Source organism: Nesoenas mayeri (genome assembly GCF_963082525.1).
Source record: "Nesoenas mayeri genome assembly, chromosome: 15".
NCBI lineage: Eukaryota > Metazoa > Chordata > Aves > Columbiformes > Columbidae > Nesoenas > Nesoenas mayeri.
The window spans coordinates 16,107,025-16,128,108 of NC_137559.1; the positions used below are offsets into that span (position 1 = coordinate 16,107,025).

At 47.1% G+C, this 21,084-nt stretch overlaps 1 protein-coding gene across 1 annotated transcript; it reads left to right on the top strand.

Moving 5' to 3' along the window:
* Positions 1 to 8,762: 8,762 nt before the first annotated feature.
* On the top strand, positions 8,763 to 9,719 carry LOC308046271 (olfactory receptor 14A16-like; the record flags this gene model as incomplete). The annotated part of the gene is made up of 1 exon (XM_080353999.1): positions 8,763 to 9,719. One exon carries the CDS (start codon positions 8,763 to 8,765, stop codon positions 9,717 to 9,719), a length of 957 nt encoding a protein of 318 aa, XP_080210125.1.
* Between the last annotated feature and the right edge of the window lie 11,365 nt (positions 9,720 to 21,084).

Here is a 21,084-nt window from a genome sequence, read left to right on the forward strand (position 1 = left end):
TTGAAGCATTAATGGGCCCCACTGAGGCCATTACTGACAAAGCCACCCCAGGGTCTCATTAGAGCAGATACTTGGAGTCTGTGATTACATCAGACAAAGGCAAAGCACAGGCAGTTCTGATGCTGAGGAAACCCTTGGTTTGTTTGATGAAGGAGAATGGCCAATCGTTGACCCTCCACCCCTAGAAAGGGAGATCCTGTCCCTCACATGTGTCTCAGGGCTATTCCTGGGGATGTGGGGAGTGCAATGCCAAGTGAAGGACAATGGTGTGACACTTCCTGGTCTTCCTGGGAGGGTGCAAGGAGGCGATGAGGCCCCGTGACCATGACAACAATGTGTCTCCTCTTAGGCCTCAGTGGCAGGGACATCAGCCATAACCAAGGGGACAAAGACATTGGGTCTTTCAGGGACATTCAGGCTTGCCAGCACCCTTGGCCATCTCCACCACAGTCCATCCTGCACTGTCCCAGGCCTGTGGCTGTTTCCCTGCAGGCTGCAGACACACAATGCACTTCCCCACTTTGTTCTCCCCACAATATGTCCCCACCTGTGCTGCTGTCTCTTCACCCTCATCAACTGTTTCTTGAAATACAAAGCCAAGGGCTGATCCAGACTCCCTCTGAACGACCACAGTACTGTGCTCAGAATGACATTTCTTTATCCTGAGGTCCACTCTGGACCTCCAAAGCTGCAGTTTATGATGGTTTTCCTTTGTCATGCTTTTTCCCACTACCAAAACACTGCCATCATCTTGGAAAGTGACTTTGAAGTTCTCTAGAGCTACTACTATTCTTTCCTGTCATGATTTAACCCCAGCCCACAACTAAGACCATGATAGCCACTTACATAATCTCTCCATCCCCCTAAGTGGGATAAGAGAGAGAACTGAAAGGGAGGGGAGAAACTCATGGGTTGAGAAAAAAACAGTTTAATAAGACAACAACAATAATAATATTCTACTATTACTACTACTAATATATATATAAATTCAAATAAGTGGCACACAGTGCAACCCCTCTTGTAACTCCAGTCATACCAAACAGCCCGTCCCAGAGACGGGAGCACCCTTGTCCTGAGCAGAACTGCAGCTGGAAAGACAAAGAAGTCCTTGTTTTCCCTGACAACAGTCAAGATATCAGTGACATCTTACATCACCTTGATACCAAATCCCAAACACTGGAAAGCTAGTGGAAGAAAAGATTGACTCAATCCCAGGGAAGAAGCAGCGTTATCTCATTATTCTCATAGTAAGTCTAATCAAAAGCCGGTGCTAGCTATGAAGGAGAAAAGCTTCTAACTGCATGGAGATTAACACCATTTCAGTTAAACCAGCATGTTCACTCAGCCTCCACCAGGCTAGAGAAACCAGCGTCTCTCAGGCTCTCCATACATGACTCCAACCCTACGCTGGCAGACTTCCTCTGGCCATGTGCCAGGTCATCTGCATTCCTCCAGAATAAGGATCCTCAAAATGGAACACACCACTCCAGATGTGACCACACCAGTGCTGAGTCAAGATGGACAATAAGTGCCCTTGTCTGGGTGGCCACGCTCCTCCCAGTGCAGCCCAATGTGCTCATGGCCATATTCCTATTTAGCACCACTGAGAACTGACTGAACAGCCAGGCTCAGAGGGTTGTGACCAGCAGCACAAGGCTCAGCAGCAGGTACCATGAGGAGTGGTGGAGGACACCAAAACTCAGTCCTCAGTCTGGGAGTTCCCAGCAGGCACTGCCAGTGGCTGCAGCTCCCAAGAGACCCCCTGACCCCATGAGCAGCAGTGTGTCCTCTTCTGACCATGAGAAGCTGGTCTGGCTGCAGAGGAGCTGCTGGGAGCACAGCACTACTTGCCCAACATCTCCCAGACAGATGTCTCTTGGGTCCCTAGAACCATTAGAGTTACAATGGGGAGAGCACTGCCTGTCCGGGCTATAGGAGATGGGGTGTCTAATGAGGTTCCCGAGGCACTTTCTCCTGGCTGTTCATGAAGCAACAAGAGGGCTGGATATTGAGGCTGAGAGACTGTTCCTAGAAGCCTCCAATGAACAAAGGGATGGTCAACAGTTTCCTAAGTTCTCCTCTGCATGGTGCCTTTTCTAAAGGGAATCACAGGAGGCTGCCAACCCTGTAGAGAACCCAGGAGAGGCCTTGTCCTTCTTCTGGTCACAGCTGGAACCCAGTTTTCCAGCTCAGGCCTAGCTGAGGAGCCTTGTCTAGGAGTGACTTTTGGTGTAAGGGTGGGGAAGCTTGTCTTAAGGACATGTGCTGAGCACCAGGACTGACATACCAGAGCAAAATGATGTGGCTTCTAGGTGAATATTTTTTTCAGTGAAGACGTAGGGTTCCAGATTTCCTTTCTATGCTACTCTTCAGGAGGGACGATGCACTAGGAGATGGAAAGTGATGGAAACCAATCTTTCTCCAGCCTCTTCCCAGGTCTGGTGGAGCACCAGGACAGCAAGGACTTCTGGCCCTGCACCCTAAACTCTGGGTATTATCTTGGAGTAGCTCAACACCAGCATTTTTCTCTCCAAGGCAACTGCCTGTCCAGGTCAGCTCCTGTCTGAGCTCCCCCTATCCCTCCTCTGGTCTGGCCTGGTGTCCCTGGTACCTTCCCTGTGCTCCCCGCAGTGCCCAACCTGGCCGTGATGCTCTGCAGAGCCAGTTGGCTGCAGGACCATGGGGTGACTCCACACTGGCTGTGCTGCTCAGTGAGGGATGCAGATACAACTGATTGGGTGGCACTGTCACTGAGCTCTTTTCCAGGGGCCTAAAGCTGTGGAAAGGGCTCAGAGCATTTCTTATGACTTGGGGTGTTTTCCAGTGCACATTGAACCATCCATGGGCTTTCACTGAAGGAGATGTTAATCATCCTCCAGCCTCCTTTTCATGATCTTACTGGGTCCCCATGGCCTCCCCTGGAGAGCAGAGACCTTGTTTACTTGTGGATACCTTCCTGGCTTCAGCTGAGATAGAGTAAATTTTCTTTCTAGTAGCTGTGTTTTGGATTTTATATGAGAAGAAGGTGAATAATACACTGATGTTTTGGTTGTTACTGGTTACTCAAAGACTTTTCATCTTCCTATGATCTACCAGGTGCACAAGAAGCTGGGGGAGCAAAGCTGGGACAGCCGACCCAAGGTGGCCAAAGAGTTATTCCTTAGCATGTGATGTCATGCTAACTATTGAAAGTAGAGGTAGCTCAGGGCAAATACAGCTGCTTGGGAACTAATGAGCTATTGGTGTCACAGGCACCAAGTGGTTGTAGTGTGCATCACTTGTTTGTATATTCTATTATTACTGTTATTATCACAGAATCACAGGATCCCAGGATGTCAGGGCTTGGAAGGGACCTGGAAAGCTCATCCAGTGCAATCCCCCCATGGAGCAGGAACACCCAGATGAGGTTACACAGGAAGGTGTCCAGGCGGGTTGGAATGTCTGCATAGAAAGAGACTCCACAACCCCCCTGGGCAGCCTGGGCCAATGCTCCATCATCCTCACTGAGAAGTTTCTTCTCATATTCAAGTGGAACCTCCTGTGTTCCAGTTTGCAACCATTGCCCCTTCTCCTGTCATTCGTTATCACTGAGAAGTGCCTGGCTCCATCCTTGTGACACTCACCCTTTACATATTTATAAACATTAATGGTATCACTCCTCAGTCCCTCTTCTCTAAGCTAAAGAGACGCAGCTCCTTCAGCCTTTCCTCATAAGGGTGGTGCTCCCATTAATGATCCTCACGGCTCTGCACTGGACTCCCTCCAGCAGTTCCCTGTCCTGCAGGAATTGAGGGGCCCAGAACTGGACATAATATTCCAGATGTGGTCTCACCAAGGCGGAGTAGAGGGGCAGGAGAACCTCTCTGACCTACTGACCACCCCCCTTCTAACCCACCCCAGGTACCATTGGCTTCCTGGCCACAAGGGCCCAGTGCTGGCTCATGGTCACCCTGCTGTCCCCAGGACCCCCAGGTCCCTTTCCCCTACACTGCTCTCTAATAGGTCATTCCCCAACATATACTGGTACCTGGGGGTTTTCTTGCCCAGATTCAAGACTCTGCACTTACCCTTGTTCTATTTCATTAAATTTCTCCCTGTCCAACTCTCCATCCTGTCCAGGTCTCTGATGGCAGCACAGCTTCCAGTGTCACCACTCCTCCCAGCTTGGTGTCATCAGCAAACTTGCTGACAGTCACTCTGTTCCCTCACCCAAATCATTGATGAATATATTGAATAATATAGGCCCCAGTACTGACCCTTGAGGGACTCCACTAGATCCAGGCCTCAACTGGACTCTGCCCATTGACCACGACTCTCTGGCTTCTTCCCTTCAGCCAGTTCACAGTCACCTCACTACTCGCTCACCCAGACCACACTCCCTCAGTTTAGCTGTGAGGATGCTGTGGCAGAAGGTGTCAAATGCTTTACTGAAATCAAGATAGACCACATCCACTGCTTTGCCATCACCTATCCACCTGGTTATGTCCTCAAAAAAGGCTATGACTTTGGTTAAGCATGACTTCCCCTTGGTGAAGCCATGTTGACTGCCCTAATGACCCTCTTATCCTTCATATGCCTTGAGATGGTGCCAAAGATAAATTGTTCCATCACCTTTCCAGGGATGGAGGTGAGGCTGACCGGTCTATAGTTACCTGGGTCCTCCTTCTTGCCCTTTGTGAAGACTAAAGTGACATTTGCTTTCCTCCAGTCCTCAGGCACCTCTCCTGTTCACCATGGCTTAGCAAAGATGATGGAGCATGGTCCAGTAATGACCTCAGCCAGCTCCCTCAGCACCCACGGGTGCATTTCATCAGGATCCATGGATTTATGGATGTCCAGACTGCTTAATTGTTCCTTAACCCATTCCTCTCCAACCAAGGCAAACTCCTCCATTGTCCTGACTTCTTCTGGAGCCCCAGTGGTACGGAGCTCCCCAGGACAGCCTCCGGCAGTGGAGACAGAGACAAAGAAGGCATTCAGTAACACTGCCTTCTCTGTATCTGCTGTCACCAGGGCACCCACCTCATTCATCAGTGGGCCTACATTGCCTCTGGTGTTAGTTTTATCTGCGGCCTGTGCTGTTTGACATCTATGGAGTAACGGCCAAGGCGGGGCGGGAAGTCACTCAGCTTGGAGTCATGCAAAAGCGACCATTTCATTCACTTTGTCTCTTTGCTTCCCTCTGTGAATCAAGAGAGCTTGTGACTTCAGGGTATGACTTGATGACTTGCTGTGAGAGAATATGGGCTTACTTTACATCAGAGAAGTGTATTTCATTGTATTTCATTTTTATTGAACCTGTGGTGCTTTTCTTTTTTCTTTTTTGTCAGCTAAGAAACATCTTTCTGTATCTATGTGCAGCTTCCTCTACAAGTAAAACATGTGCCAGTCTTGACTTCCCTAGATATTCAGTTTTCATTTGGAGACGTTTGGTTTCATTACCATCTGCAGATTGATGATGTCACTGAATGTGTAAGCGGAGAAATGAAGAAAAGTGGAATACATTTTTTTCTCATTGTCTTTTATTACTGAAATATTTTCACTTCCGAGATCTCTCTAATTAACCAGATAAGAACTGAGGAATTAAGAAAACACTGCTGAGAAATTTGGCTTGTGGGGCATTTTGCATGTTCATGAGCCCTCTGGTGCCAAGCTGATAAACTGCAGATCCTGAAAGTGGACTGAACAAGCCTCTGCAGAGGCAAAAGCAGCAAAGCTCCAAGGTTCTGAGGGTGTTAGTGGGCCCCACTGAGGGCCATCACAGAAGAGACCATGGAGAGAATGAGCAGACAAGGTTGCCCTCCCGTGGGGCTGGTAAAGTCAGAGACATTGATTACAGGTTGAAAATCAAAAGTAGAGGTTGCTGTGAAAGCCTTTGGTGTGTTTCATCAAGCAATGATGAATTCTGTTCTGTTGTGGGATCCCAACCCTCACAAAGTGACCATCCCCACCCCAGGCTGTCCTACACTGTCCTATGCCTGTGCCTCCGTCTTGGCAGATTTTAACCAACACCCCTGCTCCCTCACCTCACTCTGACCCCATCATGTCCCCAGTTTATTGATGACTGTGTCCTCACTGACAATCAGTGCAAACACAAAGCGGTCATTTTCTGATGTTTTGCCAAGGGCTGTGAGTTCCCGATAAGCTTTGCAACTCCTTCCAAAGCCCTGCAAATGCTCCTTAAACACCTAAGATGTCCGAGCCCCCCGACTCATTTGAATCCTCTATTTCTGTCCATATCCCAGCACATTCTTCTTCTTCTTCTGCAGCCTCAAAATCAAAGCTCAACCTATTTCACTTCAGCATGACACCGTCCCACTACCTTCTATTTCACAACTTCTTCCTCTCTATAACATGCACTATTGTGTTAATGAAATATAGAATCGTAGGATCATTTCAGTTGGAAAAGACCCTCAGGATCATTGAGTCCAACCATGACCTAGCCTAACTCTAGCATTAAACCATGTTCTTAAAAACCTCATCTAAATGCATTTTAAACACCTCCAGGGATGGTGACTCTACCATTGCCCTGGGCAGCCTGTACCATACCCAGATTTACTCAGCATCAGAGACATTCTTAGGTTGCTTTCCCTGATCTGCCATCTTTGCCGCTAGTTTTCTGCTCTAACCACGCCTTGGGAACACTTTCTCAATTGTGTCCCTCAGTGGAACCCAATAACATTACAAGAAATATTGGAGTTTTGATCTGACTTGGACTTCTTCAGAGGTTTCTTCAGCTTCCTCTCAGGGTCTGAGGTTCACAGACTCAGAACCAAACACACCAGAGGGGTCATTAAAGCGCCTTGTGCTGCTCCTGTGCTGCTGAGCTGGGCTGGGCTCCTGGGACACAGGGAGCTCATGGCAGCGGCAGCGCTGCAGAGAGACAGCTCTGCCCAGGAGCAGCTCCTCTGCACACGCAGCAGCGCTGAGGGCTCTGCCTGGGGATCTCAGGAGACGAGCAAGGCAGAGAGAGATTAAAGGTGGTCAGGACTGGGAGGATGACTGAGAGCTCACTGGTGGAGAAATTTTCTCAGTCCTTGTCACGGTAAGTCACTGCATGAAGGCAACGCAGCTGTAGCTCTTGGAGGCATCTCCTAAACCCAGAACTTGTTGGATCTGTAAGAGGGGGCTCTTGTTCAGAAATTTTGAATAAGGGTGCCCAGGGCTGTCCTTCAAAGCACAGTCCCTGCACCCCAGGAGCTGTATGTTGGTGCAAGGACTCTGCTGCTGGTCAGGGTCAGCACTCAGACTGCCCAAGGAGATCCCCATGGTTCTATAGGGAGAAGTTCTGCATGAAAGGAACAGCTTTTGATTAGGTCAATGCAGGGTCCTCCTGCTCTTGGGAGAGCACTGCATGAGTCAGGGCTGCTCACAGCTCCAGAACACTAAAACACATCTTCCAGGGCACTTTTAAAGAAGCACAGCAAAACAGGGGCTACCAGAAAGGGAAGGATCCTATTCTATCGGTCACCTACTCTGAGTTGTCTGGTTGGGCAATGGGACACAGAAATTATTGTCTCAGTTCAGGAGGAGGCACTGAAATTTCAAAACTGTTACTCTGAGAGGTGAATAAACCTGTGAGTATCAGAAATCAACACACTGTGGCTTGCAGACAGTATCAGGATCACTTTTCCAGCCCCATCAGGGTTGGGCTCCTGTTCCCATCAGAGCCGCCCACACAGAGCTGCCCCTGGGCAGTGCGGCTGCTGGGAGGGGTCTGCAGGGCAGAGCTGAGCACACAGCGGGTGGGATGGGGTCTGTGACAGTGACAGGAGGAGCCCTGGGGACACAGACACAGCTGCAGGCAGGGACAGCTCCAGGCAGCAGAGCAGGGGGTGCTCAGCAGCTCTTTTGGTCCTTCTCTGCAGATGATGCTGGGTGTTGTCTGCTGGGCAATGATCTGACTGTCCCTTGAGCACATCCCATCTTCAGCAGCCCTGGCTCTGCTCTGCCTGTCCTGCTGGGCTCACGAGCTGCCCCCAGAAAGGCCCAGCTCTGCTGTAGGACCCCAGGGGTACTGAGCCTTTCCTTGGGGTCCGCATTCTCCTTTCAGAGACTTTTGCTTCTCTCTGGGACGGGTCATGTCCTGCTCTCTCCATCACATCTCCACCTCTGGGCTCGAACAGAGAAGATTAGCAGATCTGCCCTTTTGAACAGGGCTCCCCTGCTCCCATAGGAGTCCAGTTTTGGGGGTTTTTTTAAGGGTAACTTCTGTGTGAATTCATCTCAAGGTGCCACAGGTGAAAGCATATGGCAGATGAGAAAAATTCTGATGGACACTGGTGCTCACCTGACTCTGCACTAAGCTACAGATAGCTCAGCCCTTTTGCATGTTCTGTCTCAAGAATCTTCACATTTTCAGTCACTAAAATTAGAATTTCTACACCGAAAACCCCACTCGCAAGATGGGTGGTGGGAAATAAAAAACACAGACAGAACTATAATAAAGACATGCTAAGCTTCCCCTCTCCAACCCACACTCCTGAGAATCATGAATGCAGATATTGAACTTATTCATTAATAATGGATTATGTCTGACATTCCCTGTAAACGCTGAAACTGTCACAAACTAGCTGTCACGTCCCCACTGCAGCAAAGTTCGTTGTTTGGCAGCACACTCAGCCAGCACAGACCAGAGAAAGGGAATGCACTTCAGTTCTGGGTGATTTCTACAAAAAAATGCAGTGGCCATCTCGGAGGAGTCTTCCCTTGTTTTGTCATTTCCGTTTTCAGAACAGTGCCTCCATGTCAAGGAAGAGCAAATGTCCAACAGCAGCTCCATCACCCAATTTCTCCTCCTGCCGTTCACAGACACACGGGAGCTGCAGCTCTTGCACTTCTGGCTCTTCCTGGGCATCTACCTGGCTGCCCTCCTGGGCAACGGCCTCATCATCACCACCATAGCCTGGGACCAGCACCTCCACACCCCCATGTACTTCTTCCTGCTCAACCTCGCCCTCCTCGACCTGGGATCCATCTCTACCACTCTCCCCAAATGCATGGCAAATACCCTCTGGGGCATCAAGGCCATCTCCTACACAGGATGTGCTGCACAGCTCTTTCTGTTTGGATTTTTCATTTCAGCAGAGTTTTATCTTCTCACTATCATGTCGTACGACGGCTACGTTGCCATCTGCAAACCCCTGCACTACGGGACCCTCCTGGGCAGCAGAGCTTGTGTCCACATGGCAGCAGCTGCCTGGGCCACTGAGTTTCTCAGTTCTCTGCTGCACACAGTCAATACATTTTCAGTACCCCTGTGCAAGGGCAATGCTGTGGACCAGTTCTTCTGTGAAATCCCCCAGATCCTCAAGCTCTCCTGCTCAGATGCCTACCTCAGGGAAGCTGGGCTGATTGTGGTTAGTCTCTTAGTACTATTCAGCTGTTTTGTTTTTATTGTGCTGTCCTATGTGCAGATCTTCAGGGCTGTTCTAAGGATCCCCTCTGAGCAGGGTCGGCACAAAGCCTTTTCCACATGCCTCCCTCACCTGGCTGTGGTCTCCCTGTTTCTTGGCACTGGCATGTTTGCCTACTTGAAGCCCCCCTCCACCTCCTCTCCATTTCTGAACCCGATGATGGCGCTTCTGTACTCAGTGGTGCCTCCAGCAGTGAACCCCCTCATCTACAGCATGAGGAACCAGGAGCTCAAGGATGCTCTGTGCAAACAAATGACTGGAGGTTTTCTGCCCATATTATCTTGCATAACAGCAAAAATTTAACTCATTGGAGACTCAGACTGTTTGCTTCTTTCTGTTGGTGGTGGTGGTGTTGTTTTTTCAATTCTGATAGTATCCTCTCCTTTCTAATTCACTGTTGGCTTTTATTTTCCAAGCGGGTGTTTGTTTAAATAAGGAGCAGTGCTCTCTGTGTTTGAACAAAATAAAGGGCCCTGCAGTGACTTTTTTTTTTTTCCTGAGATCCTACCTCCAAGGCATTTTTGGAGCTCAAGGGACAGTTCCGTTGTTCATGGGTGGAGAAGAACAATGTCCTGTCATGGCACCACTGCCAGGAACACCAGCACTTGGTCTCCTGAGTTGTTCTCTTTCCACTCCCACACACTCTTTCTGATCTCTGGCATTGGTGCAAGACCTGAGTGCCCTGGCAGCTTGGTCACTGTCCTGCTGTGTGGCAGCGTTGTGGCCACAGACAGGGACAGGCAATGGGCTTTTCTGTGACAACGCTGGGCTCCATAACAGACTTCCACAAAGAAAGGTGATCTCCTCAGGGCAATTCCTGAAGATTTAGGTCTTCTTCCAAAGCTTATCTCGAGAGTCTTCGCAAGAAAGTGGCCTGCAGGTCAAAACACCATTGTACAGCTAAACAGTGTGGTGTGCAGGGTTGGAGCACACAAACGTGTTCTCACAGCCAGGCCTCCTGTGACAGGCTTGAAGGACCAGGAGAGCAGGGTCTGGTCTCTGCCCATGTGTGCTGGACACCCTGGGGAGTCTGCCCCAGATCAATTATCATGGAGCGGCCCATTTACTGCCCTGAACGGAGGTGCCTATGTCCATTGCTAACGAGGTGGGGCATCCCAGAAGAGTTTAGAGTATGGTGACACAGCACAAGGATGAAGTGGTCCCATCCTTTGGGAGTGGCAACAGGAGGCCAGAGACACACTGTGAATCCTACCTCTGTAAGTAAAAGGGAAAGACCCTCTGAACACCCCTGGGTGCAGAAGAACTCCACGAAGCCAGCTCAGATGTGGAAGCCTGACAGAACCCTGACATTTCTGTGTGTGACTCCAGGAATAAACCCCACTGGCCCAGTGATATTCATCTCAGCTGCCTTGGACAGGATCATCGCAAGTGCTCCTGTCTGCTATGTCACCCTTGCCCAAGGTGCTGGATTGTGCTCTCATAAGAACAAAAGCAATCAGAGAGGTTCTGGGGTCCTTGGAAAAGACAGATATCAAAGCCATCTTCAAGATAGGCAAGAATAAGAACTGGGTGACTTAGGGGTTGCTAAGCCTACCTCCATCCCTGGGAACCAGATGGGATATGTTCTCCTGCATCCATTTCCAGGCACTTGAAGGACAATAAAGAGATTGCTGAACCAAATCGGGCAGGGAAAAGAGAGGCATGGTTGTGTACATGGAGTTTTTCAAGACCTAAAACATGGTCATATGTGGTGTCTTTATAGCCAGATTGTTGCTGTCTGGGCTGAAGAAGTGGATGCTGGGTGGGAAGCTGGCTGAACCATCAAGCTCAAACATCATCAAAGGTACAAAGTTCTCTGTGCCGCCAATTACCACGTGCAGCACCTTTCAGTGACCAGCAGTTGGGTCAGCACTGTTGAATGTCTTTATTCTACCCCTCTATTATGTGACGCAGTGCACTTTCAGCTCCTTTGTGGATGATGCAATGCTGGGCGAAGGCCTTGAACAACCTCACCTGGTTCACCCTGCCCTTAGCAGGAGAGTGAGACAAGATGATGTTCAGGGCTCTCTTCAAACCTGAGTTATTCTGTGATTCAAAGAGATTTTCCCTTGGAGAGGTTTTTGAAGAGAGGAAGAGGAAGATGGAGGAAGAGAAAAAAAAAAAAGAAAAAGACAGAGAAGGACATAGAAAAGGTGTCAACATAAAGAAAGCAGTTCCTGTGAAGAACGTTTCTCCACTCAGATCAGGAGGATGAAATATATTTGATCAGTTTGATAGAACAAGTACACTTGTGTCAGGTCACGTCCTGGGCTGTAAGGAGGGCGATGGATGGGGATGGTGTTATGAAGTAATTTGTGTCTCAGAAACTCATAATCCAGTAAAAAGCCTGTGGCTGTGAAGGGGACCATGGGGTCGGTTCTGACTCTGGAGGTGACAGACCAGCAGCAGGGACATGGCTGGGAAAGAACCTCTGCACTAGGACAGGCCCTGTTCATGAAGAGGACTTGGAGATGGGTTGTCATGTCCATTCTGCCTGAGTACGTGACAGGACAGCAGCTGGTATATGGTCATGTCTGCCAGAGAAGCTGAAAGGCACTCATGGGTTTTACGAGATCACGGTGAGGTTACTTCTGTGTGGTGAGGTGAAAGACCACAAGAAGCCTGACAGGTTGGGGTCCCTGCTTGAAGGGCAGTTTCTGAGATAGTCAAGCTTTCCATGGTAGTGGGAAAATGAAAAAGGATTAAAAAAGGCAAGAAGAGCAACTTGGAAGATAGAGACTGAGTATCAGGAAGAAGGAATGTCACTGGAAGGGCAGTGCTGTGGTGCAAGAGGTCGCCCAGAGGTAGTCTGGATCAGCCCATGGTTTGTGTTCCAATGAACAGCCGGTGAGGGTGCAGACACAGCAGTGAAGGTGCAGAAATGCCGGGGTGAGAGCAGGTGGGGAAGCGAGATGGGCGTCTATAGCCTGCAGGGAAAGAGGGGAAGGTGTAGGACTGTGTGGAGCAGCCGGTGGTGGAGATGGCAAAGGGCGCTGGCAAGGCTGGGAGGCACCAGTAGAACCCAGGTCTCTGTCCCCTTGGCCTTGGCAGTTGTCTCTGCCACGGAGGCCAATGAGAAAACATGTTGTCCTCATGGCACTGGGGCCTCGCTGCCTCCTTGCAGCCCCATGAGGAAGCTGGAAGTTGTTGTTTCAGTGTTGTCCTTCCCTGGGCCTTGCACACACACATCCCACGGTCCCAGGAAGAGCCCTGAGCCATGTGTGAGGGACAGGATTCCCCTTCCCATTGCCTGGAGCTCATGGGTCTCCTTTCTGCTTCAGAAAGCAAACCAAGGAGTTTCTCAGCATCAGAGCCACCTGCACAGGGCCTTGGCCCACCTGCCATCACAGCGTCCAGCGAATCCCTGGGCAGCCTTTGTCAGTAACAGGCCTCAGTGGGGCCCATTAATGCTTCAAGGAGCTTTGGAGTTTTGTTTCTGACTTTGCCTCCTTGAGAGCTTTGTTGTTCTCAGTACCTGAGGCTCATGGACTCAGCCTCAAATGCAGCATGAGCTCACCAAAACGCCCCAAGATCTCACAAGCCATGTCTCCTGTATAATATTCTTCAAGCTCTACAAAGCTTGTAGAGTTAACTAGAGAGGTTTCAGGAGAGCAGATAAAGAGGACATTTTGAATGAGCACTTTGAACATGTGATAGTAGAATTCTCCAATGGATACCGATGCAGAGTGTCTCCTAAGTAGGTGTGGACAGACAGGAAAAGCAGATTCACCTCCAGCAGACCCCCACCACAGATGACCTGTGTCCATCAGTGCCAGCCCCTCTCCTCAGACCAGAACAAGAGTCCTGCTCCAGCAACAGAGCAGCCTGACCCCAATGAGTGTCTGCAGAAAGAGGTTTCTCTTGCTCCTGGATTCCTCCGTGCAGGCACAGAAATGCTCCCTTGCTCTTCTCCAGGGACATCCCTTTCCCCAGGTGAGGGTGTCCAGCCTGGCCAGCTGGTCCTGGTTCCCTCCCTGTGCTCCCCACAGGGCCCTGAGCTGGCCATGCTGCTCTGCAGAGCGAGGGGCTGTGATGCCCTGGGGCCATGGGTGACTCTGCTCTGGCCACGCTGGTTGGGCTGGGAAACAGACCCAGCTGGAGGAGGATCACTGCTGCTGAGCCCTTTCCATCTTCCCAGCTGGCTCGGGAGCCGAGGACAAGGCTGGGCAGGACCATGGGGTGTCTCTCATGGCACAAAGGGCAGGGGAGGGCTGAACCAGGATGGTGTCCTGAAACATTCTCCAGTCTGACATCTTTTGGCATCCTGGCTCCTCACAGCCTGTCCCGGCACTGAAGGGCCCTTGTTACCCTGTGCCCTCCTCAGGTTCACCTCTTCCTCTGGGACACCTTGCATGATCACTCCTTTGACCAGGACTGTTTTGTTTAACCCAGCGGGCAGCTGAACATCACATACAGCCCTTCTCTTACTCCCTCCAGCCCAGTGGGATGGAAGAGGGAATCAGGAAAGAAAGAAACATCTTGGGTTAAAATGAAGACAGTTTAATGAGACAGAAAGGGAAAACAATAGCAACAGCAACAATAGCAACAATAGCAACAATAGCTACAACAGCTACAATAGCTACAATAGCTACAACAGCTACAATAAATATAACATAATAATGATAATAAATAAAATAATTATAGTAATAGTAATTAGAATAATAATGATGGCAGCAGTAATAGTAGTAATTGCAAAAACTGTGATAATAATAACAGGAGATATAAACCACGTCATGCACAATGTGATTGCTCACAACCCATTGAGTGACACCCAGCCAGATCCCAAACAGCGGTCCCCCAGATAACTTTTCTCTAGTTTACATACCAAGCATGACATCATATTGTGTGGAATATCCCTTTGGCCACTTGGGCCAGCTGTCCTGCCTGTGCCCCTCCCAGCTTCTTGTGCACCTCCAGCCTCCTTGCTGAAAAGTCCTTGGTTTGGGATAAACATGGCTTAGCAACAACCAAAACATCTCTGTGCTATCAACATTCTTCTCAGATTAAATCCAACACACCACACTCTACCAGCTACTAGGAAGAAAATTAACTCTCAGCTGAAACCAGGACAGTGCCTCCCCCTTATTCTGTACCATCTGTGTTGTGCCCGGGTCCCACACTCTCCAATACATTCCAGTTAACCAACAGCACTTTCCTATCTCTGGATATACACACAGATCTCATTCCTCAGTCTATAGGCCACGCCTCTAAAATGTCCAATGAGTTCATGTGGTCCATGGCTTTGGGCTCCAGAGGTCATAAGAGTCTTTCAGGACAGGAGAGATGGTCTTTGCGGTTGGACTGTTGTGTCCTGTGTCCAGAGCTCGTAGCTGGTGTATCTGTCCCAGCCAGGGACAGTGTGTGAGTCTGGGTGGGCAGCGAGTGGCACCTCAGGGAGATCCTCCGACAGCGCCTGGCAGCTCCACTCCTCTCCAGGATGCATCTGCCACTGCTGGTGGGACAGCGCCAGGCAGATCAGTCACAGACGTGTCCCTGTCTTTTGGGATGTGTGCGACCAAGAAGGGAGCTCTTCATCCAGGCCTTGGTACCTCACAAATCCCCCTGGGACCCTGAGCTAAACCCCAACCCCAACCACTTCCACTGACACCACTCCCTAAGCTCTAACCTAACACTTATCCATCCCTTACCCTAACCCTAATCCTAACCCCTGCACTTAAAACTTACCCTACAACTATCATTCACCTAAAACTAACCATAACATTAACCCAACCACCACCCTAACCCTACCTCTTGCCCAAAATCTAACCTAAACCAAACCTCCCATAATCCTAAAACTAACCCTAACCCTAATGTCCTGGTTTTGTTAAAAACAAGTTTCTCTTTCAGTGAATTTTGCCTGTCAGCTAAAGCCTTCATATTAACTGCATTTTCCTGGAGAACCAGACACATGTTTTGGTAAAACCTAGCAATGGAATGCAAACTTATTGATAAGCATGGATGGACATCTCGCGAGAGGGGCGACGAGGAACAACTGACCAACTGTTTATAACATTCCATTCACGTGAATACTTCATATAAAATGGGAGATCACGAGGATCTCGTCCCTTTCTTTTCCCTTTTCCCTATGGCCGACATTAGGAGAGGACCTTGCTAGTCGTCCCTGTGAACTGAGGCCTAGTGAGAGACTGAATCCAGCTCTGGTTGGCTGTGGAGTCTAATCCAGGACTTCGGGTGCCGGCTCTGCAGTTGCTGAGACTTTCCAGATTGGTTTTGTATATTTTGTATTATTTTCTCTATTCTTACTAGTAGCATTAGTAAAACATCTTTAATTTTTCCAACTCTCTTCTCTCTGTCCTTCTTTTTTCCTCCCAATCGCCTCTCCTGAGTGGAAGGGGGGAGAGGGAGGGGCAAAAAGGGGGAAGTGGGGGGGGGAGAGGGGGTTAACAATACATCTGCCAGGGTTTTATTGTCACCCCGCAATCTTAACCCTCGACACCTAGCCTTACCCAAACTCTTACCTGAAATATCACCCTAATGTGACCTCTAAACCGAACCCATAACCCTAGCCTAACCCTAAAACTAATCCTAACCCATCATATTAACACTAGGCCTAAACCAAACACGAAACAAAACCAAGCCCTAACCCTAAATCCTAACCTGCAACTCTTACGACTAACTCTAACCCTAAAATATCCCTAATTCAAACCTTAATCCATTAACGTAGTGCTAATGCTATCCCTACCCCTAACTCCTAAACCTAACCCCTTACACTAATCCTAACGACTTACACTAACACTACCCCCTAACAACTAACCAGAATTCTGACCCTAAATGCCAAAACCAACCTCAATCTCTAATATAAATCTAAAACCTAACTCTGACCATTCCACTATCACTACTGCCTAACACTAACCCTAACCCTAATACTAACCCCATCCCTAACTCTAACCTAAATCTAAAGCTAAAACATAATCCTAACTCTAACCCAAAACATAAAACTAACCCCTAACGCTAACTCCAACCCTACATTCTAACCCTCTTCTAAACCTAATCTAACTCTAATACTTACCTATAATCCTAACCATAATCCTACCCTTTACACCTAGTATTAAAACCTAACCCTGACTGCTTACACTAACACTATTCACTAACTCTAAAGCCTAATCCTAACAGTAAGCCTAACCCTAACCTGAAAACTAACCCCTAACCCTAACTCAAATGCCTAACCCTGAGCACTAACCATAGTCCCTTACCCCTAAACCTTACCTGTACTTTAATCCTGACCCTGACTCGAACTCTATTCCCTAACCCTAATCTAAACCTAACCCTAAACCTTATCCAACACTAATCCTTATCTAAATGATAACCCTAGTGCTAATCCTAACTCTAAATGCAATCCTAACTCTTAAACCTAACTTAACCCTTAAACTAAGCCCTAACTTGTACCCTAACACTAACCTTAACTGTAATTCCTAACCCTAACTCCAAGTCTAACCCTAAACATCTAACGCTAACTCTACCCCTAACCAAAACCGTAACACTAGACCCTAACTCTAACCCTTCCCCCAACTGGTAATGCCAACTCTAACCCTAACCATCATCTAACCCTAGCTGAAACCCTAACCTTAAGTCATAAGTGCTAACCCTAACCCTATCCCTGACTATAATACTAACTCATTCCCTAATCACTAACCCTTCCCCTAACCCTAAAACTAACCTCTAACCATAACCACATATATGAACATTCATTGCTAAACCTCAACCCTGATCCTAACCTCTAAACCATAACTCTAATCCTAACCTAATCTCTACCCCCATCCCCAAACCCTAAGCCTATTCACAACCTAATGCTAACTATAAGCCTATCCCCTAACACCTATCCCTAAAAAAAAAGCTAACCATAATGCTTAACCCAAAACCTCACTCTAATCCTAAATCAAAGCCTGAGTCTAAGCCTAAACTCAAACCCTAACCCTACCACAAACTTTAATCATAAACCTAAATCTAAATCTAAACTTAACCCTAACCCTATCCCTGTCTCTAACCCATAAACCTACCCTCTAAACCTAACCACTTCAACTGACCCTAACACTACACCCTAACCTCCAAACCTAACACTATTCCAACCCTTACCCTAACCTTAATCCTAACCCCTACCACTAAGTCTAACCATAAATCTAAAACTGAGCCCTAACCCTGACTCTAACCCTAACAGAAAACCTAAACCTAACCCCAACCCTAAACTATAACCCTAAACTAACACTAACCCTATCACTAACCTAACCTTAATGGTAAGCCGAAACTAACCTAACCTAACCCTAACCCAGACCCAACACTAACCCTAATTCTAACCTGAAATCTAAGCCTAACCCCCAAATTTACTCTAAACGAAACCTTAAAACTAAACATAATCCTAATCTAATCCTAGCCCCATTTCTATCTCTAGCTCCTGAACCCAGCCGCCAACCCTAAGCACTTATACTAAAATTAACACTAACCCAACCCTACTATCTAAGCCTAACCATTAACTAAACCTCTAAGCCTAACCCTAAAGCCTAACCTACACCTATCTCTAATCTAATGCTAAATCTTAACCCATCATTCTAAGATAAACTTTAACCCTAAACCCCTATCCCAAAAATAACATTAACACTACCTCTAACTCTAACCCAGTGTCCTAGCCTAACCCTTCAATAGAAATCCAAAACCTAAACCTGACCATCCAAATAACAAAACTCCTAACCCCAACATCTAACTCTAATCCAATCCTTACCCCAACCCTAATCCTAATCCCTATCTTTAATTCAAATCTTAACTCTAAGTCTAAAATCTAAGCCTAATTCTAACCCTAAATCTAATCAAAATTATAATGGTAACCCCTACCCTGATTCTAACCCTAAACCTTAATCTAACCCCTAACTCTAACCCCTAACACTCACCTCTAACCTAAACTTAACTATAACTGTAATACTTACAAATAGTGCTAACCCTAACCATATTCCTACCCTTTCCCCCTAAACCTGAAGTCTAACTGCTTATATTAACACTATTCCCTAAACCCCAACCTTAATCCTTACCTCTAACAGTAACCCTAATACTAACCTTTACCACTAACCACATCCCTATCCATAAACCCTAAACCTAATCCTAATCCTAATCAAACTCTTATAATAACCCTAATGCTACCTCTAACACCTATCCCTAAATCTAAACCTCTAATGTTAGTCCAATCACTTACTGTAATCCTAAAGCAAAGGCTAAATCTAAGAGCAACCTCTAACCCTAACTCTAAAACTAATTCAATGCCCTAACTCTGATTCTAACCCTAAACCTTAATCTAACCCTACCCCTAAATCTAACCCCAAAACTTAACTCTACCCCTAAGACAACTCAGGAACCCCTAACGCTAACCCTAATCCAACCATTACCTTAAACCAAATCCTAAAACTCAAGCCTAAATGTAAACCTAAATACTAATCCTAAATCTAATCCTAAAATTTAAGACAAACCCCTAACTCTAACCCTAAGACTAACATCACATAAACAGAAATCCAAACCCTAACCTAACAATACCCCAACCCAAAATCTAATGCTAACATCAAACCCTAACTCTAACCTTTCTCCCTAACTGCTAATGCTACCCAATAACTGACTCTAATCTAACCCTAAAAGGAAATATAACCCTAAACCTAAGTCCTAACCACTTATCCTAGCCATAATCCTATCCTTCAATCTAACCCTAATTCTTCTCCCTAATACCTAGAGCCTAACACCAACCCCCTAAAGCTGACTCTAAAGCTCAGTCCTAAACCTTAACCCTAACCCTAGCCAGTAACCATCATTCTAAACCTCACCCTAACTCTAGCAATAACCCCTAAATCCTGAAACTAACCCTACCTAACCCTAACCAGTTCCACTAATCGTAACACTACTCCCTAACACAAACCCAACACTTATGATAATCCTAATGCTGACCCCTAACACTAACTATAACCTTAATGGTAAGCCTAAACCCTAATACTAACTCTAACCCTAACTTGAAACCTAGTCCTAACACTAAATCTAAACCCTAAACTTAACCTAACCATAACCCTATCACTAACCTAACTTTAACCATAACCTTTAAACCAACCTAACCCAACACTATCCCTAACATGAAATCTAACACTAACCTGACCTCTAAACAGAATCCTAACCCTAACTCTAACCCTTCCTCTAGCCTCACCCCTAAACCTAATCTCCTATGCTAATCTTAACCATTTACAATAACATTACTCCCTAACCATGAACCCGAACCCATATCTCCAACAGAACTCTAAAACCTAACCCTAACCACCTTTTTGAGCACTACTGCCTAACCCCTAAACTTTAAACTAATCTAACCCTTGTCCTAATCCTAATTATATTTCCTATCCCTAACTCTAACCCCAACCCCTAACGCTTACCTCAAACCCCAACTCTTACACCTTAAGCTACTCCTAACTATGTCCACTAATGTGACTCCCTCAACCATAAGCCTAACCCTAAATTCTACCCAATTATCTTCACCCTAATGGAATGCTAATGCAAACCCCTAATTCTAACTCCAACTCTAAACCTAATGCTTAGCCTTCTTACTGTAATCACAAATCTAAGCTTCAACCTAAAACCAAACTCTACCCCTAACCCAAACCCAAAAGCCGTAACCTTAATTCTAACCCTAATCATAATCAAATCCTAACCCTACCCCAACCCCTAACTTGAACCCTAACCCTGACTCTAAACATAAACCTAACCCTAGCCCTACCTCCTAAAATTAACCCTTAACCCTAACCACTTCCACTGACACAATTCTAATCTAACCCTAAAAGGAAGTTTAACCCTAAACCTAAGTCCTAACTACTTATCCTAGCCATAATCTTATCCTTCAATCTAACCCTAATTCTTCTCCCTAATACCTAAGCCTATCATCAACCCCCTAAAGCTAACTCTAACCCTAAACCTGACTCTAAACATAACCCTAACCCTATCCCTACCTCCTAAAACTAACCCCTAACCCTAACCACTTCCACTGACACTACTCTCGAACTCCAACACTAATCAAATCCTACTCCTAATACTTGAACACCTAACCCAAACCCCAATGCAAACACATACCTGAACCTCAAACCCTACCTCTCAGACTAATCCCTAGCTCCTAACTCTAGCACTAACCATAACTCCTAACCCTTAAGCCTAACTAGAACACATACCCCTAATCCTAAACCTCATCTAACTCAAACACAGGAATTCTAACCCTAACTCTGACCCCTTGCCCTACGTTTAACCCTATTTCTAACCCTAAATGTAACCCTTCCCCTAACCCTAGCTCAAACCCCTAACCCCAAAATCTAACCCAACTCCCTAATTCCTAAGCCTAACCCTAACTCCTAACACTTTACCCTAAATCTAACCCTAGACCTTAACCCTACCACATAACCCTAACCTAAACTTCATATAACCCAAACACAAACTCCTAACCCTAACCCTTAACGCTATACTCTAACCTCTTGCCCAAAGTTTAATCCCAACTCTAAGACTAACTCTAACCCAAACCCTGACCCATAACCCTCACCCAAAACCTTAACCCCAAACACTAACCCTAACCATGCTCCCTAAGCCTATCCCAAACTCTAACCCTAACTCTAGCCCCTAACCCAAAACCTTATCTAACACTAACCCTCAACCT